Genomic DNA, 26,282 nt, shown 5'->3' with positions numbered 1-26,282 from the left:
ATCGTACGTTTGTGATGCTAAATGTATCTGTTCGATTATTTCACGTTTCTCTTTAAAATCATTTTCTGATCCTATTTTCTTAAATAACGGATTAAAGATAAGAATCAGATGTATTTAGCACGAAACGCGCGAAGTAAAAATATGAGAGGTATCAAACACACACATTGCATACTCTTTCTCGACATTTTACTTCATAACTTCTAAACACTTCGATTACTTCAAGTTTCAATCCTATTAAAATTTTTTTTTCATATTAAGACGAAGATTGAAGTTGCATTATCTTCAGGGGTCAGAGATTGCGGTTAACCTCGCTTTTAATGATGAATTCTCCTTCTCGTTCGTGCGCAAAATCGAGAGAAAGTACGCGATATACGTTTACACGTATATAATTCTATACAAACATCGTTGGCCGTTCGGTTTAATTCATTTCTAACAAAGCAACCGCGCGATCGATCCAGCTTCAACGGGAAACCCTCGCGATTCTCGCGATTTTCTCGGATCAGGCAAATCGCTCATCGCTTCGCGAGACGCTTTCAAGCAGGTTTTCGTTAAACTCTAAATATATATATGTATATATATATATATATATATATATATATATATATATATATATCTTTGTGTGTATATATTATCTGTTTATATATACCTATTATATATATATACTTCTCCAAAAAGAAAACAAGGAAATCACTAGGCCTAATTGGCGGTGCGGGGTAGGGACGTCCGACCCGAGTACGCCCGAAACTCCGACTTCCGGTTCGGAAACGCTACGCTTATCCCCTTGTCACTCGCACGTATTTTTCCGGTCACCCTACCTTTATTCCTATCCACCTTTATCTCTTTGCTTTTGTTTCTACCTCTCCTTCTGTCGCATCGTTTGAGCGGCGACGGGAAACACGAACGCGAGGGAACGCGGGCAGGTACACATCGTTACACGGGCACCAGCAGCGTGCAAACATACACACTCAAACGCAAACACGCAGCCCCATACGCACACCATACACTCGCAAACACACGCACATATTCATACGTACAGCACACACACGCGTGCGCGCGAGAACGAAAGAAACTTCGTGTCGAACTTACCGCAGGCCACCGCATTGTTGGCTCATCTCGGAGCTCCGTGGTCGTACAGGGTGGGTAGGAAAAGGAAAAGCAAAAGTATATATGTGTATGTATTAAGGGGTTATACCTAGTCAGCAAGTCGAAAAAAAACGTATTTTTGGGGAATTTAAAAAAAACTGTTAGGTATTTTTATTTCATCGATTCTTTATCATAATATATATCTATCAAAGAAGTTTTCATAATTTTTTCAATTAAAAATATCGAGAAATGTAGGCACAATAATTATTTTTCAGAGACATCTTTTTTCGGAGGTGCTTGGCGGTGAGCAAGATTGCTCGGAGCTGGATTATCTGAAATAAAAAATTCAAAAGGATTTAGCTTTCGTATGAATTGATCTAGTCGGTGAACGAAGGGATTTTAATTTTGATGAAACCTTTTTTTTTATTAACAAAAGAACGAAAAGTTTTAACACGAAAAATTCGTATTTTTGCGTCAAACGTCTGTCACATTGTCAAAAATCAATTTTTTGTAAAATCCTTCGTTCACCGACTAGATCAATTCATACGAAAGCTAAATCCTTTTGAATTTTTTATTTCAGATGATCCTGCTCCGAGCAATCTTGCTCACCGCCAAGCGCCTCCGAAAAAAGATGTCTCTGGAAAATAGCTACTGTGCCTACATTTCTCGATATTTTTAATTGAAAAAATTATGAAAACTTCTTTGATAGATATATATTATGATAAAGAATCGATAAAATAAAAATATCTAACAGTTTTTTTTTTAAATTCCCCAAAAATACGTTTTTTTCGATTTGCTGACTAGGTATAACCCCTTAAATGAAACACCATAAGTTTGCGTAACTGACTGGAAAGTCCAAAAATTCATTAACACTGGAACGACCCTACGACGGGCAATTTATGTCACACTGATGAATTTGATCATCTAATGATAATCGTGATAATTATATTCGTAACCCTCGGAGACAGGTTATCAGAGAAAGCAATGTTAGTTAGATATATGATTATGTGTCACGTCAATAAATTACGTTTCAATATGCAAAGGAACGCGTGCGGAAATAAATTGGATGTTCTAGTATTAATTCTTATCCAGCAAGAGCAATTTCTTTCAGATAGAGTAATTATTCGGTAAATATCTTAATATATATTTTGATAAAGTATTTTAAAAATTATTACGTAATTTTTAGGTCAAATAATAAATATCTTTAGCAAATAAATAACTTGCAAACAAAGTATTTAAAAAAATAGAAATATATATATTTTACTTATCGAAATAAGATCCTCGAAAGAGGATAATAAAACTGTTCGACACAAAAGCAATCTCCGATTGCACTCGTCAGAATCTATGTTATCGAGAAAACTCCTAAGTAACTAATCATTTTCAACCTAAAAATCACCGAAAAGACTCTAATAAGAAAACAGAGTTCGAAGGAAATCAAAACGAAACTTTGTGAATGAAAATAGAAGAAGAGGAGACAATTGGAAAGGGAAGCTGAGAGGAAGAGGAACGAAAGACAGAGACCCGCACCGCCGCACTTATTGTTGGTCACAGCATCCGATCACGGAACCAGGACTTAGAACGCGGTGCTGGATTGCGGCTGTCGAGACGCACCACCAGGCACGTGCGGCACCAGGTGACCCCCGGTGCCGCCGCCACCGCCGCCGCCAACGACGCCGTCCGGGGCACCGCCGACCATCGTACATCCCGGCTCCATGTCGTAGTCCGGCTCGAGCGCAGGATTCACTCGGCCGTTCGATTCGTCCTTGCTACCGTAGAGCCTGCCGACGCCCGCAGCTAGGACCGCCATTTGCTCGCCCTCGGCCGGGTCCGGGCCCACCCGCTCGACGTCTTCCGGAATGTTCACCACGCACCTAAAGACGTCGTAGCCCGGCGCGAGTCGACCGGTCAGGAAGGCGACCTGCGTGCCGTACGACACAGCCACCAGAGTGATCAGCGACAGCAGCATCGCCAACGTTCTGAACGGGAACATCTGCGTCTGCAACTCTTCGTCGTATCCCGGATAGTGAATCAGCGCCGGCAGACCCATCATCGGCTCGCCGCCGCTGATGCGCACCAGGAAGGCGATTATGTACGCTGACAGACTGCCGTAGGTGTTGCAGTAGTCCTTGAAATGCACCACCATCAGCAGCTGCGGGAACAGGATCACGTAGACCAGGTCTGAGCACATCGACCAGAGGCCGTAGATCGACGGTATCGTGAGTGCCATCACGGTGCTCAACACACCGACCACGAGAATCCCCGCCCGCATCACCCAGATGATCTCCATCTCCGACGCCTGCACAGGAGGTCGCGGACCCACGTGGGTCAGTATCGTTGCGTCGCCGGAGATAAACGAATAAGGGACAACATTCCGCGAAATTCGTCACAAATACACTTTTTGTGTCGTGCATTACATTTCATCGATATGATAATAATTGTTTAGTCGTGAGAAATCGATTCTACGCTCGCGTAACATATTATAAATAAAAACCAATGCAATAGAGAGCAAAACGTAACATTTAAATGTGCAACTCATGCAATTCAAATATATGTAATATGTAAAATAGAATAATACAATATATGCAGCAATTTGTTCCTATAGAGAAAAAACTAGAAATATACGAAAAATTATGTTTTTATAATTGATAAAAAAATATTCCGACTTTGAGAAAAATCTACTTGACTTTACATAAAAATCATTTATACAAGAAAATATTTCTTTAAATATTTCTTTATCAAAGGTTAATAAAGAAAATTAAATTGTATAAATATTGATATTTTTTAAAAAATTAAAAAGAAAAAGAGACGAGAACAAAGTTATCAAGAATTAAGTTTCAAAATATTCATGACAACATGAAGACTTTGCATACTAGAGGCTTGTTATGAAAGCTCGTCTTGTTTTATACACAGCTCGTTATAAAAGCTCGTCTTATCTTATACGCGTTAAAAATATGCTTCGACACGTGTGACATACTTGTGTCAAGAGGTTTCGCCATGTGCATAAATGCAAGCAAGATAAAGTATATATGAGAAAAAATGACGAGCGAGATAATGGCAGAAAAACTTACCCGCTGACGGAAGATCAATTTGTAAACGTTTCTAGCAAACATCGAACTAGCAGAGAGGATGCTGCTGTCCGCAGAAGACATCACCGCCGCCGATACCGCTCCTAATCCGAAGAAGGAAACGAAGTTCGGTGTCAGATGTTGCAAGACCAACGGCAGAATCATGCTGGTCTCCGTCTCCGTGAAAGGATAAGGACCAGTGTATTCCGTCTCGTTCCAAGCTGTAACACAAAAATTGCGTTCCTGACGATAGACCTGCAAAAATTCAAGCTACGGATATCTTCTATTCTCTATATAATTTTTTCAATAAAAAACAAATTAAAGTAATTTTTATAAATATCGAATATCATAAAGATACTTAGAAAATTAAAATTTAATTATATTTAATATTTATAATATTTAATATTTAATAATTAACATAAATAAAATAATATAAAATAATAATCTTTTAAGTAATATTTCGCTTTTGGAGAAGTTTTGTTAAATTCAATATCTATTATTGTTTGTCTCACTTATTAGTATTTTCTATTCGGTCTCGCATTTACGAGCATAATTTACATTTTTATTTTTTTTTATCCATTTGACATCCTTCCACATATCAATAAAAAATTGCATTTGATATAAATATCAGCTAATATGTAACTAAAATAATACTCTAAAGAATAATACTCCCTATAATACTCTATAATATTTTAGACAAATGAGTAACAAGATTAGTGACACTCCTATTATTTCGATTTATATATCATTTCTTGTTTTATTTATATATTTTACTTATATGTTTTACCATATTTTTTTGTTTAATATCACACCCATGATTGCGTAATTCAGCTCCCTCTCTCTCTTTCTTTCTCTCTCTCTCTCTCTCTCTCTCTCTCTCTCTCTCTACATATACAATATATATATATATATATATATAAATATGTTTCTCTTTCTCGCCAGCCTGTGATCCTTCCGCAACATACCAATGCAGGATACCGAATTAGTTCCGGCGACCTGGTCGCGCGTTTGCGTTGTAGCGGGCACCCGAGTCGCATTACGACCCTCGCCCTTGTGAAGGCAACGCCACATGGCAAAGTCCCACGCTATTGTACACGCTGCAGGGCACCCGGAACACCCCTCGACCGTCCGCGCCCTTCGCGACCATTTCTAACCCCTCCTTGCTCCCTATCGCGCCGCTTGTAAATACCAGCAGCTCTCTCCTTGTCGCGCCACCAAATGTCAAGTAGCCTTCGAATGCGAAGAGGAGAACGTGGGACGACGAGCAAGCCGGGTTTCTCTAATTCGATCCTCTCGTACCGGAGGATGGGAGGCTCGTCAAGGGGACGCGTTACTGCACCCTCGAACGAGACGGTGACGATCTCGGGGGTGGAGAGGACGAAACGAAAGACGCCTCGTTTTATTATTAATATATACTTAAATTGAGGGGGGGCTCGTTCTCATCGCCGGACCTAACCGGACATTTCCCTTCTCCGCAGAGTTAAAATATCTTTTTTCATCGCAAAGAAATTAAAAAAACATTGCTTTATCAAATTTATCAGCGCATTTTACTTCAATATTCATTTAAACATTCTGCTTATGTTTATTCCATTTCAATATAATGACATTTATATGAAAAATAATGTATAAAATAGAGAGAATTAGATATCGCTTCTAAAAACGATGAATGTCTAAAAAGAGAAGGTTTAACGAGAATGTCTAAGATAAAATTTAAATAAATTTGAAGAAGAAATATGACGCGGCAAAAATATCTTCTACAAAGAAAAATTGCGATATGACAAGTTGATGAAATCAGTCTACCGCCCCAATTAATTAATTGATAATTAAATGTATGGTACTCACAAGTTGCTTTGGCAATCGCTCCAATGAGAACGGGAGGAATGGCCATGAGGATGCAGCCCGCAGCGGCGACGTAACTCAATATTTGAGCTCTCCCCGCAGTTTTCGAGGAGAGGACGCGTTGGAAGTACACTTGCCAAGGTATACCGCCGAATATCAAAAGTAAAGCGTAATCCAAATAATACCAGTACTCTTCGGGTTTTACTTTGCCGATCCAATCAACGTCCATGGAACTAAGGGACTCTACCTTCGGATTTGTCCAAGCGAACGGGATGCACATCCACTGTCAACAGAAAGCATTACAACGCTGTCTTTTACAAAATTGCATACATTGCATATGAATTGACATTTATACTGATATTCTTGATATTTTCAATTACTCAATATCATGATTAGTAATTTCTCTTTTGTAAAGTTAATCTTATATACATATATAAAAAATATTAAATTAATTTTTTAATAAAAGATATTTACGGTATTTACTATGCTATTTTAATATAAAGTAAAATAAAATTATTTACTCCACAATGATTAAAATTGTTATAAAAAATAAAGGAGTATTCATTAATAAATCTATCTATTTCTATGTATGAAAATATCATAAAATAACATTTACACTGAATTTTTTTATTAATACAATTAGAGAAAATAATCATATATTAATAAAAATAAAACTTACTTAAAAGTTCATTCACGTATGATTTTAATAAAAAATATAAAGCTCTAAATTGGTAATGAAAGCTATTCCGATTCTTTTTCTAGATAGAGAGAGCATCTATTTCGGTACTACGATTATCTTTGAAAGGCCTGATATTATCGCGATTAATCACAGTTAATAACGGTCTTGTGATGGGGGGACGAGTTTGCATTCAGGAAGAAAAGTTGCAAAGTTCAAAACGAAAATATCGTAAACGTATAAAATAAGTTAACAATTTTATGAGCTAAAAATAAATTTTTAAAATTTAAAAATGCAAATTAGAATTATATTCTTTAATTGACTGGAAAATTCATTATATTAAATTTAATCTTTGTTAATTAATTTAAGCAGCATCTTATAAATTTAACAAGGAACATCCATTTCCCTTCTTACAATTCAATTGTTAATTACGATTGACGAATTTAAAATGATAAGATCTTTGAGTTTGTAGAGTTTTAAAGTTCGCAGCACGGAAATCTCGCCAACAGAGTCTCGCAGAAATAATGGCTCGATAGTATTCTTAACGGTAAGTGGGTCACCGCTTGTACGTCACCGAGTATAAATTTGGTAATATAAACGCTCGCAGTAGCGGGGCCACGATATCGATCAGCTCGTATTGTACCGGAGGCTCGTCCGACCGTGTCCATTGCACGAGATCAAACAAACTACAGATAGATTTATCGGAGTTTCGCTCTAAATCGCTTTGAAATGCAAAAAGAAACATGCAATCAAGTTTAGTAATATAACAGAATATGATTCTATTTTTAGTATAATTTTAAATAGACTTTACTTCTCTCCCTCTCCCTCTCTCTCTCTCTCTCTCTCTCTCTTTCATGTATATTTAAATAGTTGCCCCATTTAAAAAGTTGTTTAAAAAACATATTAATGAAACAATTAAAATAAATATGTCGAGAGATCGTGATGTCAAGTTATACATTTATGTAACAATTACGATTGCAATCACTTACCAGACCGATGAATATGCAAAAGAGCTGAATGACGTCGGTGTAAGCGACGGAGTAGAGACCGCCGAAGAGGGTGTAGAAAACCGCGATGCAAGCACTCAGCATGACGGAGGTGCCTTGGTCCATGTCGATGATGACCGCTAACGTGGCGCCAAGGGCCGCGAGGATGCCCGCCGCCCAGAAGACCTCGCCGCAAAGGGCAGGTAGAAAGAGGAGGCCGCCCATCCGCTCCCCGAACGCGTCTTGAAGCGGATCCAGCATCGTGACGTACCCCTGCTGTCGCATCTTGTTCGCGAAGAAAATACCACCTGAACAGAGAATTGTCAAAAATTGAGAACGAATCACTAAAATAATTGCGATTAGTTTATTAGATATAGGAGGAAGTTCTTACGAAGATACATCTCTAAAATTTTTCATCATAAAGAAATAAAATTCTATAATGAATGATTGTTTATATTCTAATTAAAGATTTTTTGATGGACGACTATCTTTTTCGTTCGAAAAGAATATATTTGAATTTCACTAAGTATTTTTTTTCTTTATTTCATTAATGTTTTAAATACTTTTTTAGCTTCGACATTTTTTAACAATTGTATCGATACATCTATGAAGACTCATAGTCTTTATTCTTAATAATAAAGACTATGAATTTCGCGTATAAATTCGATTTTTTCTTTATAGGTTTATACGAAGAGATGTTCTGTTGTCTAAATAATAAAAAATAGTTTGTTAAATTATATTGCAAAAGCCTAACACTTGATTCTGTTGACATTTCTTTTTAATCGTCTTTTAATATAAATTATTGTGTGCTTTCTAATTAATTTTTACGCGAAAGAATATGTCGAATAGAAAAATTAAATTTAATATATTATTCAAAGTAAGAAAAAGTCCAGTTTTCAATTTTCCTGGTTCCATAAAAATTGAAAAAAATAGACAAAAATTTAGCAAACGAGAATTCAAAAAAACTGAAGACTTAGTACTTTAAAAAAATTTACTCATAAATTTTTTCATCAATATTTTACTCGACGATCATTCATAGAGAGAGAGAGATATATAAATACGGCGAACTACGCTTTCAATGAACGACTTATAGTCGCGTTTATTCTTTGTCGAGGTCGTTCCGCTGCGAGCGAGACATTGGTAACAAAGTTACCGCCTTTATATGTGCAAGAGTGCCGATAGCAAACACTTCGCTGACTTCAGCTGTCTGTTATATTACAAGAATTCTATTGTCGTAACTCGTGACGCTTGACCATAAGCATTTCTGTCGTATAAAGAAAGCCGTGCCATCGATCGACAATCTCTCAGGATCGTTCTTTCGTCGGTCTTTGCGAGTTTGCGATTGTAAATTCCACCCGGCTGATTAAGAGTTTATACAACATATCGTAAAAAAAAAGTTTCAACTGCGTTTCTACACTGTACCGATACTATTATTAATATTTTTTTCAAATTTCCTAACTCTGATATACGTTAAGTTATCAAAGCAGAATTTGTACATCAAGGAAATTATAATTAATTTGAGGAAAATGTGTAAATTAATATACATTTTTTTTCTCTTTAAATTGCAACTTATTTCTCGAGTACCCAATTTATAGAGAAAAACATAAGGTAATTTATCTTTTTATTCAAATATTCGCATAATTTTCTCACATAAAAATTTAAAGAATACAATAATAGCACGTAAATTACCTATTTTTTGTATCCGGATATATCGTATGCCAAGAAGTTAAAGGTCAATGTATACCTGAATGTAACAAATAAGTAGCACAAACGCCAAAGCGCGTTTTAAACTCACCGAAAACGAGACTGAGGGCGTATCCAAAGGGCGCCTGACACCAAATTAGGCCCTTCGTGTAAATTGCCTCGGCGGTGCCGTTGATGTAACCACCACCAACCCAGGTCGCCGTCATCGTGAATATCCCGACGAAGAGCCCGATCGAGCGACCGGCTAGCATAACCTCCTCCTCGGAGTCGTTGCCCGCTTCCTTTTTCCTGGCCGCCCATATTCCCACGCCCAGGATCAACAGATAGAACAGAACGATCGAAACCACCCCGGCAATGTTAATCATCTTCGGGGAGTAGAGGTCCACCGGCGCGAGCTCGAGCTGACGGAGACGTAGGTCCGAAAAGTTCGGCGGTTGATCCGCTTTAGGATCGTCTGGATATCTGAATTCATACAATTTTAGAAAAATTATTGCTCTCGAAATTTTCTGGCGAAAAAGATTTCGAGAAAATTTCGCAACATTTCGATTCTTATCTTATTATAGATAAACTCTTTCGAAACAAGAATGTAATATCGATGCAAAATATAAAAAAATATAATACACAACGCGCTTGGAAAATATGAATATTAATAATTCAAAAATATTATTGAAAAGACTATTATGATAAGTCAAAAGGATATCGTAAAAGCAAAAATTATATACTCTTTTCTTTCTAAAAATTACTTTAATATTAAATCGATCACTAAATGAATTTTATCTATTAACTTATGATATTTTATAATTTAATCGCGCAAACTTGCTCTTTGCAAACTCGCTTAATAAGAATTGACCTTTTAATAGGCGCTTTGTTCATAGTGCATTGCATTCTTGACTGTTAAAGCATAACAAAAAATGTAGACAGATTCTCTTTCTTTGTTCGTTAGCAGCCGATCACGGTTAATATTATCGCTGATGCAAAAGCTTCAGCGGGTTTTACAAAGAACTTATCAATTTCGCGTAGAGAGTATTAAAGTCTTCTGCTTGATTAACACTGTGGCCGTCACGCTCGCGCCCAACAAGTGCAGCTAAGCGCAAATATTATGTTTCTACCCGAGGGGCATTTAAATCGCTCGAGCGAGTTCACCCTCTAATCCTGTTAGGCGCGGTCTACCCGAGGCGTCGCGCAGCTCGGCTTCAAAAAGACGCAGCTTTGATTGAATACAGATACGCATTTACGCAGAAACGTAGAAAAAATTACAATCCTTTTCTTTAAAAAAAATTAAAGAAATTTTTTTTAATTTGCATAAAGAATTGCAATTTTTGAATCATATGAAATATTTGTGTTCTAAAATAAGTATAAGGGTTGAAACATGACGTTGAAATCTTTGAACTATGATGCGACATCGATAGAAATAAAAATAGTTTATTAAATTATAATAAAAATCCTATTTCCTCAACGAATGAAGTTTAAAATGTCAAAAAAAAGGAAGAGATTCAGTTTGCAAAATATCCGTATACTCCTATAGCCAAGAATTTTTTTCACAAGACAAACAGACTTTTTCTTCAGGAACAAGAAGAAAACCAAAGTTTCCAATATATTATTCAACGAAATTTCACGAACTTATGGCCAAGAAACTTTTAATCGGCGAAAAGTAAATCGATGTGTCTCGCGGGTGATCATCCGTGACTAGATGGGGTAAAAATGTACCTTTGAAATCCCCGCGAGGTACAATCACGCAACAGCGGGGGGCAGCCTCACACGGGCACCGGTGGCATGTCCTGATGACGGTGCTTCCAGGCGGCCGACGACGACGCTGGGTTGGGGTTTGGGGGGCAGCAGTCACCCCACCGGAGCGAGGTCTTCTGGGAGGGGCTATTCCTTGTCCTAAACGCGAGGCCGCCCATGGGCGCTGATGGCCATCGATTTTCACCCAACTCACCGAGCCCGCTGCTTCCCTGTCTGCCTGGTTTCTTCGTTTCCACCCTCCCCTCTTGTCTTCCACCTGCACCCACGGCACCGGCACCGATCACGGGGATCAGCACGGTCCTTCACCTGGAAAAACGAAGATTACGTTATTATGGATATTCGACAACAAAAGAATGAAAAATTAGAACAAGAAAGGACTTGAGATAAAGAGATTCACTTAATATTACACATTTAAAGCGACGTGCATCAAGATCGAAATTAATATTAAATCGATCGAAGAAATTGTTTTCACCGCCAAGTATCTTTTAATCAGCTATGAAACTTATATTCTTAGAAACTTGCTGTTTATATTAATGCAATGCACATATTGGGGAAAATATTGATATTACTGATTACGGAAATATGTCAAAAAATTTTCAGGTCTAACATTTCGCAGATATGCAGTTATTATTATGATATATAAACTCGAACTTTTCAAGATTTTGCAATATGTATTTTCCATAACACATAGATTTTTCTTCTCTCTTAATAAATAATATTTGTAAATTTATTTTGACAAAATAAAAAAAAAACAATTTAAATTTTTTGACCCTTCTTTTTCTTTTATATATTTTAGGATTGATTATACCTCATTCTAGAAATAGGCAAATGATCAGATAAAAGTTAAAATTAATCGATCACATAATTAGTCTGCAAATGTTTATAATTTGATGTTTAAAATTTAATTATAAATGTAAGATTGTTAGAAAATATATTATAAGAGAAATTGAGAATTTGATAAAATTACATAGAGTATATAAGACATAGAAATAGAGTTATAGAGAGAGAGAGAGTTCCACAAGTGCTCTAGTCACATATTTTTACATCTGCAAGAATACATACTTTGATTTTTATTTGTGGATTTATATTATTTTAGTATCAGTATGTATTCTAAAGCTGGTCGATAATCACTTTATAACATTATAGCGTATCAAAATGAAATTGTTTTGCATAGCTATAGTTATAATTTAAAGCTGGTCGATAATCACTTTATAGCGTTATAGCGTTGATTAAAACGAAATTGTTTTGCATAACAGTTATAACGAATTGTATGGCAACTTTTATACAAAATAAAATGATACAATTAAACGATCGTTAATATTTTCTACCAATCTTGCTCCAGAGTAACAATTCCAATTCACTTAACTGAAAAACTTCGCTCTACCAATGAGATACTACAACATGACTTACGAGCAAGTTCCTCGCGACTTTGCTGAGCAGCTCTCCCAATCCCTGCAGGAACCCAAACAGTAGCAACCGCGACTACCTCATAGTACGTGGGACCAGTTGTTGGCGCAGATGATCAAGTCAAGATGAGGAGAACCGGCAACGAAGACGGGGTGCAGAGTCGGCTTTACGTGACAGAAAGCACAGAATTATCAGTCCCGAAGGGGATGCGCTGGATATCGAACGGATCGGCGTGTCGTTCTCGTAACCGTGATCGTGATTCTCACCGTCGCCGCCACCGTCGTCGTCGTCGTCGTGGTCGGAACGACGCTGCCGTGTACGTCGTCGTCCCGAGCAGTCGCGGAGGCTACCTCGTACTGAGGCAGTCGACCGTCTGTCGTTTCGCGCGAGGACCGTCGTCAACGACAGAGGGAGGGCACTGGTGGTGTGATATTGATTCAATCCCCGTGACGTCACGGAGCGGCATCGCGCGGGGGTGCGCAGCGCCCGGCGTCACCCCGCCATCCCCCGCTGGCCCGAGGCCACCCCCTCGCGTCCCGCCGCGCTCGTCACCCGTTCACCCCTTGCCAGCCCCCATTTATCCTTCCTTCGTTTCTCCGCGAACTCGACGCCCCCGCCGGGGGCGAAGCGGGGGGCGTGGACTACCCCAAGCTGGCCGACGCGAGTCTGCGCCCCCGATCGCGTCGCGATGCTCCCCGCGACCAAGATCGCCCCCTCTTTTCCGTTGTCCTCTCACCCTTTCGCCCGGCGAACGGATGAGCGGAAATTCGGGGGAGGAAAGTGAACAACGAATTCGTTCAGGAGATGAAAAGCCGGTGCTAATGTCGCTCTCTTCGAGGCGCGTTATTTGCTGGCGAACGCCACATATGCGTGGGTTGATCCTCGTCGCGAAGAATCGAGCGGACCCGATCAAGTCGGCGATTTTCTTCAAGTGTTATGTGATGTACGAGATGTTTTCCGATATGGTCGCATCTTCTCCACAGCTAACATTACACGATAGTAAAAAATTCATTGATACCGTTGGAGTTGGAATTTGATATTGAACATGAAAAACTCTTTAAACTACTTACTTAGGTGGAAACAAAATCCGTTTATAAAAAAATTTAATAATAATATAATTTCAAGATCTAAATTAAATTATAAATGTGATGTATTTTCTGTACTAGTACTTGAAGTAGTAATATTGATCTATTTCAAAAAAATACAAATTAATTTATTTTCAATAGTCCTAGGTTGTACAAAAATATGTATAATAAGAAATATCTTACTATTAAAAGCAATTATACTGCACATGTCACGAACAAAAGATTCTTTTATAAATCCTTCAATAATTTTAGATGTAATTTTTTTATTTAAGTGTAAAAGCGAAAAAATATTTTCGCTAAAAAGAAAAGAAAAAATAATGCATATACATATATATTTTTTAAAATAAGCTTTCTTTCCTTTTATCGATTTTAACTCCGAGATAGATGTAATATCTGAATATAAATAAAAATCCTTATAAATCCTTATAAATATTCTAACAGATTCTCGCTGACAAAAACTCGTCTCTTTAACTTCATTATAGAGTTATGTCCTGAAAAATCTAGGATATCTACTGACGTCTGCAGTAACATTTCGGATTCTCGGAATGCGCGAGCGCGTAGGTGGAAGTTTATGGAGGATGAAACGAGGGTGCGAATGGAGAACGTTTCAATAGAGGGGCGCACGACCTGGCGAATCGATCACTCCGAAAAATATATGTTCGATTCACTACATTAGAATCACTACTATAGTTAACCAAATGGTATTAACCATTAATGGAAAGTTAATACGTTTTTCATAAAACTATTAGACAGATTATTTAAAAAATAATTATATTAAAATGAAAATTATGAATTTTATTGAAACAAGGATGAGGAAATTAAATTTTAAAAGAAATGAAATATTCTAGTGAGATGTCACATATCGGATGAAATAGGACCTGAATATAGAAAAGGGCACGTCGGGATTTGAATATATTTTTACAGCAGAGACGATTCTGCGAATAACTGCAAAATGTAAATTTATCAATAAATAAAATTATATAAATTACGCGAATGATTTTCACTATTTGAAATGACAAATGTGAAAACCGTGAGCTCTGCAACTTTAACTCATATTCTCACTATCGAAGAGAGATGTTTGTGCTATAATAAAATTAATGTAATAAAATTCATATAATTATTATAGTAAAATATTATAAGTACATATAATATATCTTTGTTACTTAATTTTTTATATTATTACTTATTTTTGCGATTAATTTTCAGAATAGATCTTTAATTTTTATTGTTTTATATATTATCCTCTTCATTGCAATTACACAGTTCAATGGAAGTGTCGTGATTTAATTATAACATAAAGAAATCTTATTTTTGTGTGAATTGTGAAGTTTAAATATTTAAAAATTTAAATTTTGCAAGATATAAAAGTAACGTGTCTTTTGAATAAGTTGTAAAATTTCGAAATTGCTAATATGCTTCATATGAAAATCAAGAATAACGTGCGACTATCATGGCGTTAAAAATGCTGACATCAAAAGGAGGAGGGTAAAACAATGAAAACTCATTAATGGCTGAATAATGGCCATTAATAAGTCAAGAAAAGAGAACACAGGAAAATATGAATTATTAACCAATAAAACAATATAGACAATTATGAGAATATGGAGATAGAAATGACAAATTTTGTGGTTAATTTTCCCTCTTTAGTTTTCCATAATCGATATCGTCTGTTTGTTTTTACAAATTAAAAACTGTATTCGCAATTTTCCAATCACGTCATACTATATTTTAAATACACAAATATAAAAAAAATTCCTCATTTCAGCTATAAATTTCACAACATAAATAAAAATCTTTCTCTCTTATTAATAATTTTATTAAAAGAGAAAGATTTTTATTTACGTTGTGAAATTTATAGCTGAAATGAGCAATTTTTCTTATATTTGTGTATTAAATTAAATTAAATTAAATTAAGTAATATTATATCATATATTATATTTAGAATATTTATATTAACGATATTATTTATACTATTAAGTACTTTTTAAAATGTTATATATAAGACAACTTGTAATATAAGATTCTTAGCACACATATGTATGAATATGTATAATATTTATACAGTGTGAATATATTTAATAAATGTTCAATCTGACTCAACCTTCAACCTTGCCAGCAAGGTATACAGTTGACATTTTGCCGAATATCACATATACCAGTATTCTGAAACAGAAAAATGTTAAATGTAAATGAAGATTATACTTACCAGTAACAAGACTCTCTTGAAAGAAAGATATTAGTTCAAACGAGAATTAAAATTGCGAAAAGAATAAAATAAGGGATCGAGGAAAATCCAACAATTATCAAAGAAATTTTCGATATAGAAAATCCGCGGATCTTACGAGTCCGCAAAATAATTAATTCCTTTTGCTTATCTGCGAAATGATTTTCGCGAACGAGCATAAAAAGCGGCAAATTAAAAACGATGGATCTGGTGGGGCGGGTTCAAACGGCCCCGTCGACCTCGCTCGTCACGAAGTCAAGCACCGACGTCCGCGGAGAACCGGTGAATTGAAACTCGCCCGGTCACGTGTCAGGTGAAGTACCCGGGGACGACAATATGCACGTGCGCCACCCGTACGGCTCGTAACTGGATATGACGAAATGGGGGTGTTTCATCACCATCGGGGTTATCGAAGGGTGATACGAGGCCGCGACTCTCGGTCCACACGTGACGCACTTATAGATCACAAACGGGATATCATGTTCCAGGATAAGATCGATTCGCGACCGCTCTTTCGCTCGTTTTATTACGGTACAACACTCCGTCACGTACAGGATTACATTACTGTGCTTTCCACTGGGTTTGATGCCTAATTAATGGAACAGTTCTAAATTGAATATGTCAATGAATGTTAAAAATGTTAAAAAATTTTCTATAGATAAAAATGTCTGAATCTTTTAAAAATTAGTGACAAAGACAATGAAATGAAGTTTCTTTTCATTTTAATTATTATTATTATTTTACGAGATGGACGATCAAAATGGATTTGTTTGACATGATGATTAGTATTGATTAAATGATGAATGTAGATAATTGAAAAAGATATAATTAATTAATTAGAAATATCCCCTAAGACTCTCTATGAAGTTTTTCAGTAAATGGCAGATAGTGATTATCACTAATCCTATTATAATCATCTTCACAAGTACCATAAATACTACTTACACAAATGATGTAGCTATTACTATATAAATTTTCTCTAGGGGGAATTAATACGAAAATTTACGAGAATCATCATTTATCTATCCTGCAAAAGTTACTTTATTTATAGCATATAATATAATAATAAATTGGAAATAAAACGCCGGAACGGGATAAATCGAGCCACTATTAATCGATTTTGAACGCCATGTTAAAAAATTAATAAAAGATCGAATTTATTTATAAAAATATATCTAAAAAAAAAGTTACATCCGGCGATATCGCTTTAAATATTTCCGCGGATTCTTATTAAATTATAATTATATAATTCCATTATTAAATATGATTATCACTATTAATAATCCTCCGAAAAAAAATTAAAGAATAAATTTGGATTATTTTATATCAAAAAATTAAGAAAAAGGCAAATTAACATTTTTTCACGATTAAATAGATTCAAACTTCAAGCATTCGACATAATGATATAAGTATCTATACATCACGTTGTTTCAAAAAAGAAGAATCCAATAGCGAGATAATATTTATGAGATCTGATACATGTATTGTAGATGATGTAGCATACGAGGACGAGGAACTAATGAGACATCACGTCACGAGAAGTCGATGAAGATGAATGAAATCGTATCTGTCTCTCGCGTCGCGGGGAATTCTTCGAGGTGTAGGATCGATGGAGTGCGCGGGTTTTTGCGTGATGTGCGGCACTACATAAGTTCATTTAAGCACCCGTGAAGATCGCGATATATCGTGAAAGATGCATTTTTAATGTGGAAATTACGAGCGACGTATAAATATGCGTGTTATCGATGATAATTTCCGCCATTAAGCGAAATTGTATAATCTACTACAAAATTACTATTTGCATTAGATGGAACGAAATGGAAGAATGAAAAAATTGAAGATTAACGAGGCATTTATTTCCGCGAAATATCTTACTATGTAAAATTATTTTTAAAATTAATTTTTAAATATCGCGTTCTTAAATAATTTACTCGGGAGACTCTAAACTCGTGAATGAATATAACATGACATGTATATTCTGAAATTCATTTTGGATACATATTTTATAAATATATGAATAATATATGAATATACTTGATAAATATGTACTTGATAGATAAATATTTAATAAATATATACTTAATAAATGCACATTTTAAAAGTAAGTAAAAAAATTTTGTAAATATAAAAAATATGAAAATCTTATTTTATATTCTTCCTCCATTTATATATCCTTCCTCCTTTCTCTCTATATTTTTTGTACCATGTAAAATACTTCCCATCAACTAGCTTTCATCTTTTAGGTTCAAATAATTTTAGAAAAGGCTTTTTGATGCTTACCTTATTAAAGATCAAATCTGCTGGACATGCGACGATGCGGGGACCGGATTCTTCGCAGATGATGTATTGCAGACAATTCAAGGGATAGGGCAAAATAATCGGTGCATCGTTCTTAGTTCTTATAGCCGAACACTTTGGAGTTTGGCACTAAGGAGACAAGGTATCGTCGGATAATGGAAACGGTGGTCCAGCGACGACAGAAGCGGCGATTAGGCAACGCAATGCGATGTACTTCATTTTCTCGTTTGCTGCAATCAAGCATTTTTATATATTAGATTATTATATTTTAGATTATTATATTTTAGATGACAATTAATGATATAAAGAGTATTTTATTTCCGATATGGATATATAGATACAAGTTCTATTTTTTTATTCAATGAAGCGTTAAAGCGACTCTCGTTTTATTTTCTCTCGGTATTCTAATCTCTGATAAAAAGCGCGTAGCATGAGGTAAACTTAAAACTTTCTATCTGCCTAAATTATTCTTTGCCAGCGAAATGCGTACGTGCTGATAGAGTTAATGCACGTTCTTCGACAATTTCTATTATCTAGAATGTAACTATTCTTCAAAATAGATTCATTATTTAAAATGCAAACGTACTTACTATATTAACATTTGATTTAATTTCACTTTATTTACAAATATGCCATATGTATATGATATATACACATAAAAATATTCTAAACTTAATTTTTATTCAATTTGTGTAAATAGAAATCTAATTTAAAGAATCAGCAATAATTAAACTATCATTATAAATTAAACGTAGATCGATTTAAATATTAATTAAAGGCAAAAATTAAAAAATATTTTAACCATTTGTTATTTAATTAAAAATATTATTGTTTAATTAATTGTAATAATACGAATAATACGAAATTCGTAATACGAAATTCCAAGAAATATTTAAGAATATATTTAGAAACTTTCCGTATCAGATATTATTTTTTTAATTGCGTAAAAGAAACTTTGATATCGTTTCACAAGTTTGTATCGATGGTGCCATCTATTAGCAAGTGAGAAAATTCAAGAGAACAAGGTAATGTAAATGTGATGTTAATTCATTATAATTTGACTAATATAACAATATTAATAAAATTTATTGTTAATTTAATTAAACAAGTTATTTATAATAAATATAAATTTTGTAATAGTCACATTGTAAAATGTCTAGCATATTTAAAATGACAAAGTATACATATAATGATAAATTTAATTCAATTATAAAAATAATTTTAACACTTGCATTATCTTCACTTATGTTAAAAATTAAATTTTTGATGCCACTGTATAATTTAAAACATTCTCAACAGAAACAGAAACAGTCAGCAGATATAGATTTTTTAATTTGTTTTTGTAACTAAAATTTTAGAATATAAATTAGCGATTTACTTAAATCACAATATACAAAAAAACAATATTTTCATTAAGAATTTTCATTAAATATAAATTATTTTATTGTTTTAAAGTCAAATTTTAATACTAGAGTTATTAAATAGTTATTAAATAGTTAATAGTTTTAAATGTTTCAAAAATAGGCATTTTAAAAAATGTTAAAAAGATTACTATTACTATTAAAATTATTTTATTTTAAACAGACAATAATCAAAGTAGCCATTAATAAGTTCAAAAGATTTTATCTTGTTTGATGTTATCGCAGATTGTCGAAGATCAAGATTACCGCAATCTACGCAACGTCCTGCCTTCTTATATTCCTCCCAATTTATATCCACGAAGCGCGTTTGAAACTCGAATAAAGTCATATGAGGGCCAAAGATACGATGCACAGTTTAAACTAGTCAACAAAAAAAAGAATTTCTCTTTCTTAAAAAAAAGCTGGTTCGACGAATTTTATACATTATGCGAGCAAAAACACTCTTACGATGTCTCATTTAGACGTAAAAATTTTTCGTCCGTTTTATAACAAGAAATATTAAATTGGACGCAAAACACACATGTTAAATGAAAAGAAAAACTTTTAAAAATATAATAATTTATGCAGAACTTATTTTCTATGAATCCTACTTTATTAATTCTCTGAATCGTCATATCATTGTTCAGATCGTAATAAAATACCCAAATAATCATATCAAAATTCCGAAAAAATATTTATTTGTTCAAAGAATATTTTTCACAACACTATGTCTAAAAAATCTAAATATGTAAAAATAGCATAAAATTAATGTGTAACAAAATGTGTAACAAAATGTGTAACAAAATGTTGCGAAAATTAGGCAATACATATTTCTCTCCACATGATACAAATACATTTATCCTAGAAGATAATTATAATGTTAGATTCTTGGAAATTACATATTTTCTGTACAAAATTGATGCTGATAATTAAATCCAAAGCAATATTATATATTACTATATAAAAATAGAGATTTATCGTTTGTTAGGAAGCGTATAATAACTGCATTAATTTACGACAATTTCACTGCAGCATAATATAAGATAATAGAGAAGAGAAATAGTCTCAGTATTTTACTTGCCATAAGATCAGCGTCTTTTTAGAAAGGTACAGCTTTTTTGTTCTCTTGTAACAGGTGTAAAGCGCGCAGAAAGGCTCGATAGTTTATTTCCAGGCGACCACCTCTCTCGATAGAAAAGCACTTATGTAAAGCATCCAATTCTTTGTTTGTGATAAGTTCCAATATACGTCTAACCGATAATGCCTTAATCAAGCGATCCTTAGACACCGTGCCAATATTTTCCTTATCATAGTCCTTAAAAAAATATGTATTATATATATATTTATGAAATTTCTCTTCCTTTTTTTTCTTTACAAGACATCTTAAATAATAAAACTAAATGATAAAAATATTATATCATATATATAAAGATATATGTTATATATGTATGTATATATATATGTATATATATATATATATATATATATATATATATATATATAATTTATATTATATATATTATATACATAGCTTTTCTATACTAACTTTAAAGAGTTCATTGAGATTCGGACTTGATACTTTGCACAATTTATCCATCGCAATTGCTACTGTCTGTCGTTCATCAAAATTCAAAAAGGTCTTATCACTCGCTTCGGAGGGCACGTGTTGCAAGGGAACTAAAAGCGGAACTTTTTCCAAACCTCCTGTTACAACTGCTTCCTCTACAACTTTTGCGAACCTCACATATTCGATGAAATCGAGTCTTCAGAAAGAAACATAATTATAATAACATTATGAATGCGAACAAAAAAATATGTTTTTTTGAGTTCACAATTTCAACAAGAAATCAAACAATCTTATATGAAACAATATTCATATATGAAAAAGAAGATAAATAATGAATAATTGAAAACAATAATTTTAATTAAAATGTTGACACGTCAAAGTATTGTTATTCTCTTGTTTCTATGTTTTGCAATTAACAATCTTAGTTTTCAATATTAGCATTATAATGTCTCGTACTTTGTAGATGCCTGAAAAGCCTTCGTAATGGTACCTACTTCTGCAGGTGTCAAACCGCAGCGAAGTTGATCCAGACCTCTGATAAAATCTGCCCTTTCAATGACAAGGTGATTATGTGTATCGAATTGGCGCATAAATTCTAATACCTGCGTGTCAAATTAATTCTAATCGCTCACTTCTTCAATTAATTAACGATATATTACTATTGTAAATTACTTTAATTCTTTCGCGCACAATTTTAGCTTTAATTTTAGCTAAAATCAATACGATATTAGTTTCATCCTCGCTAGGTTTAGATGGTGGCTTTTCAGCGTTGATTCTTTTTTTATCCTCCAACATTCGAAGATATAAAGGTTCTACGATAGGTTGAGATTCCAATTCCTGCAGGAATTGAATGTAATTGAATCCTAGATCGTTGTTGTATCTTCGCTCCAATGCAAACACTTGCTCCGGAGATAAGAGTATAGTTGCCGTAATAAGCACTTGTCTTAATTGCGTTCGCGTTACATGACCGCGATTATGTCTAATGCAATTAGCTTAAATTAGGAACAATTTCTCGTTATCGTTGACAGTATCTTTTAATTAAATAAATGGAAAAAGACGTTATATATAATAAAATAATTAATATAATAAAATAATTAATATAATATAATAATCAATATAATATAATATATTAATTAATATAATATAATAATTTCTAAAAACAACTTTTATTTTAGATACATTTGATTATTTTTCAAAAGTATTTTATTATTATATAAATTAAATTATTATAACTTGAAATTATGCATTTATTGTTTATTCTTTAGTACAATTTATACTCTCACATTAATAATAAATAAAAAAATTCTTTATGACATTTTGTTTATGTTTCTTTATGTCTCAAAATGAGTTATTCAATTAACAATGATTTAAACATAAGCTTACCTGTCGTAATCTTTGAAGAACTGCTTCAAGAGAATCCTCCTCTCTTCGATTCGCTGTCTTATTCTCTGCAAGACATCTTCGCAAAGATCTCTTATACTCTTTGGCTCACATTGCCAATTTGATGTGCCTCTCCGAGATAGCTCAGCTATTTCTGCGGACGGTGATTCCACTCTAAGATTCGGTAATTTGTCAAGTCCTTTCACGGTGAAAACTATAAAGAAAAATATATAGATTAAAATATTAAGATTAAAATATATAAATCATGAATTAACTTCTTGTTTAAATCTTTGTTCTTTCTTTTATTTTTGAAAAACATTAAGAAAAGGTTTTTTGTTTATTGTCATATAATTCTACAGTTTCGATTATAATTAAAGTAAAAAAGTATTTGAGGATATTGAAAATTTTGTAAATTTGATCATAATATATAGATAATGTACCATGATTTATATCATCCTCGAACGTACGCCAGCATACGCGATTGGGATCATCCGAATCTTTGTAAAGCGCGATCAGGGCGTCGACTTCCGGTTCGACGAGCCATAAACGGCCCAAGGACGATATTTGAAGCGCGTCTAACGCTCTTCGAAATTGAGAGACGGTCATTTTACCATCATTCAGATATTCAAAGTCCTACAATTTCAAGTCGAATCACTTAATCCCTAATTGAAGGAAGCTATTACGAATTCATCACGTCCGTAAGATAATACAAAGTGCGATAACATCGAATCTAACATAGAACATATGATTTATGATAATAGCAATTAATCCGCGTGATTAATCTTGATCCGGAATAACCTTGAAAAAATCATGGATACGTATTCGATGCTCAAGAATGTGTCTCTGAATACGTTTAACGACTTCTAGCGTAGACATCGCCTCTTTCGTCGGTTCCATTACCGGATGAAACACCGTTTGCCTACCAAATACTTGACTGGGCATGACTTTGCCGATTTCCGGTCGTGGTAGTTTAGGCAGTTCAACCGTAATTATTCGACCGGGAAATTGTTCGAGCAGTTCCTGCTCGAGAATAAAATAGTAAAATATAATTTATGATCCCATGAGTGCATTATTAGTTCATTTAATACTTAATTCATTTAATATATTTTTTTCTACGTGTATAATATAAGAAAATATAGAAAAAATTCTAAGGACAATAATACCCCACTGAAACTCATCATTCCATGTTCATCTAAATAGCACTGAACTTTATCGATTGCCTTCAGAAATGCCACATAATTTACAGTGTAGGCATTTTTGGCAAATCTTTTTACGAGTAGACGAAACTCTTCGGCACCAAGGACGATGCCTAGAAATTTTAAAACTCGACCGAAATGTGCGAGAGTGATTGTCCCGACATTCTTTGCGATCTGTAAAATACATCTTTCGATACATACGTTCAATAGTGTTACATTTTAAAAAGAAAATTATTGGAAATTATTAATCCACTGCCAGTATGAATACTCTTAAAAATAAAAGAACATACAAAAGAGTTAAAAATAGAATAAATTACAAGTATGATAACATCAAAGTATCGTAATAATCCATAAATAAATCGTGCCGAATGTACCAGTTCGTAATCTTGAAAATACGGTCGAAGTGCAATTTTTCTTTTGTTCACTAGCACGGCGATTTGAGTGATTATTAAATTTAATTTTCGTGTTTCTGTACAACTTAAGACATTTACATGCAATGGGTCCTCCCATTCCAAGCCGGTTATGAGAGGTTTATTTTTGCCAAAATTAGGAACTGCAGAAAACATTACTATTAACATTTACAATATTTTACGAATTTTCATTATAACAGATTTTTTTAATAGGAAGATATGTTATATTCAAATCCAGATGATCCGCAATAAAATTTGTCGTGTAAACAGGAGAAAAACAACAATATTTAAATTTTTACATAAGCATATTTCATTAATAAAAAATATTCATACTGTTATCGTGGATAATTTCGCAAAATTGCGAATAAAGAATCCGGCCATCCTGAATTCGAAAATAATCCGTCAAATCACAGATTTCTTTATCCGATAAGCCAATTACGCCCTTCAGAGGTCCAGCCAAAACGGAAATAAATTTGGACTCTGCGCATTTAATAATTGTACAGTTAATAGATATATAAAGCGATTGGACATATGTCATCACGTAAATATTCGAATATTATTGCAAAATTTGATTTTAAAATAGATTTTGATCTTATATTCAATTTATTTTCTCGAACAAGACCATTCGAATATTCATAATCATAGCCTCAATAGCTTCTTTTGTCATAACTTAAATTGAGAACTGAAATTTATGCATTTAAAGTTTAGATGTAAAAAATTTGTATAACAATAATTCAATTATATAGAAATAATTAGAAATAATATAGAAATAATTTAATTATATAGAATAATAAATAAAAGTGTAGAAGAATTGAAGAAAGAAATGCCAAAAATACTCGTCTTATCGATGACCTTTCATTATATCGAGTATCTAAAGATAACCGCTCCCAATAGATAATTTTGGAAACGTCAAAAGTGATCACTCATCGGTGCCAAATTTATACCTGATATCAGACAGCGGTTGTCAGGATCTAGAGGTTTATAGTATTCGCATAAATCAAATCCGATGCGAAAAACAGCGGCTCGTATCTTATTGCAAGTACGCCAAACATCGTGTAGCCTAAGAACCTAAAATCACTTTTTCCCTCAAAATGCGCGGGCGAGAAATTCCATTCGCGATTTTTTATTTCGGAAAAATTGGAAAAGGAAAAGAAACCACTTCTTACTTTTTCCTCTGGCATTTTTACGATTTTGTTCTTTCACGGATCTCACGAAAATTTTACGCAATGAGATATAAACTGACACGTAATCGACGAAAATTCAATTTAACAGAGAGACAAAAATCGATCGCGCAAAAATAAAAAAGCGTGCATAGAATTCGATGAAAAAAATAGATACACAATTATCGCCGAAATATCTTATATATAAAAATATCAAAGTGAATTATATCGTCAAATTTTTGCACACGCAATTGCAAATTGCAAGCATTTCATACAACAATATTATATTATTATATATTAATAAATCTTTCTTGTATAATATATACGACAAATTGTTGTAATAAAAAATAGAAAATTAATCTCGAGATAAAAGCTTTATAAATAAAAGGGATTATATTTTATAAGAATAATAATAATTATAATTTATAAGAATAATTTTAAATATATATACGTACATATTTCTTGAACGTGCGTGATTCATGATACTGCGATTCCAAAAAATAATTGTTAGATCCATGGTGCTGAAAAACAAATCGATTATAATTTATCCGGTTCAAACTTGAGTGTATAAAACTGTGAGAAGATAAATAAATATATATACCTATTTATCTAGCGATTTATCTGAGCGATTAAATCTGCTTGTCGAGCGGCAAATATTGTTCACTTTGAAAAGACGAACGTACACGAAGATGGAATGTCGAGAAATGCGACAGCGAAATTGAGCGGGATCCTCCGCGATCTCCCATTGGCCGACAGTGGCGCACGGTGTTTTCCAGCGATTCTATTGGCTGTCCGCCTCCCACTAGTCCAGTGACGAACTTCCGGCGTGCGTGACGCTAAATCTATTTCTGCTTCCTTTCTGGGTATTTCTACTTTCCCCCTGCCCCGCCAAGTCGACGTGACGCATTCCCGCCATTGCTCATCGATTGGAATGTAATCAGGAACGTAAACATTCGACTCGTTTTGGCCGCGTGATTCTGTTATAGAATTTTTTTTCTAGCAAAGAATATCAATAGAATAAAACTCTTTATTTTGCTAGACCTATTGTGTCATTAC

General features: G+C 33.9%; 2 protein-coding genes across 4 annotated transcripts; both read right to left on the bottom strand.

Annotated features, from left to right (window-relative positions):
* Positions 1–1,779: 1,779 nt before the first annotated feature.
* On the bottom strand, positions 1,780–13,411 carry Cht (choline transporter). The gene is made up of 8 exons (XM_083103694.1): positions 12,773–13,411; positions 12,510–12,670; positions 11,061–11,405; positions 9,445–9,815; positions 7,653–7,957; positions 5,991–6,270; positions 4,152–4,369; positions 1,780–3,379 (listed from the first exon to the last, which is right to left on the bottom strand). Exons 4-8 carry the CDS (start codon positions 9,716–9,718, stop codon positions 2,657–2,659), a joined length of 1,800 nt encoding a protein of 599 aa, XP_082959820.1. The 5' UTR covers positions 9,719–9,815; positions 11,061–11,405; positions 12,510–12,670; positions 12,773–13,411; the 3' UTR covers positions 1,780–2,656.
* A 4,739-nt stretch (positions 13,412–18,150) lies between these two features.
* LOC145973986 (uncharacterized) lies at positions 18,151–25,340 on the bottom strand. Of its 3 annotated transcripts, none has more exons than XM_083103693.1 (13): positions 25,233–25,340; positions 25,011–25,134; positions 24,400–24,546; positions 24,031–24,209; positions 23,669–23,830; positions 23,259–23,480; positions 22,901–23,093; positions 22,464–22,674; positions 21,753–22,059; positions 21,537–21,682; positions 21,060–21,276; positions 20,595–20,828; positions 18,151–18,343 (listed from the first exon to the last, which is right to left on the bottom strand). In XM_083103693.1, exons 1-12 carry the CDS (start codon positions 25,245–25,247, stop codon positions 20,613–20,615), a joined length of 2,139 nt encoding a protein of 712 aa, XP_082959819.1. In that variant the 5' UTR covers positions 25,248–25,340; the 3' UTR covers positions 18,151–18,343; positions 20,595–20,612. The 3 variants fall into 3 exon arrangements, with proteins under 3 accessions (XP_082959819.1, XP_082959818.1, XP_082959817.1); XM_083103692.1 differs by lacking the exon at positions 18,151–18,343 and adding an exon at positions 20,317–20,374 and having other exon boundaries at positions 23,624–23,830; XM_083103691.1 differs by lacking the exon at positions 18,151–18,343 and having other exon boundaries at positions 20,392–20,828; positions 23,624–23,830.
* Between the last annotated feature and the right edge of the window lie 942 nt (positions 25,341–26,282).

Source organism: Camponotus vicinus, unplaced genomic scaffold, assembly GCF_025532165.1.
Source record: "Camponotus vicinus isolate PSW18456_S1 unplaced genomic scaffold, iyCamVici1.0 SCAF_7, whole genome shotgun sequence".
NCBI classification, from domain to species: Eukaryota; Metazoa; Arthropoda; class Insecta; order Hymenoptera; family Formicidae; genus Camponotus; species Camponotus vicinus.
This window is presented reverse-complemented; position numbering and strand designations above follow the sequence as displayed.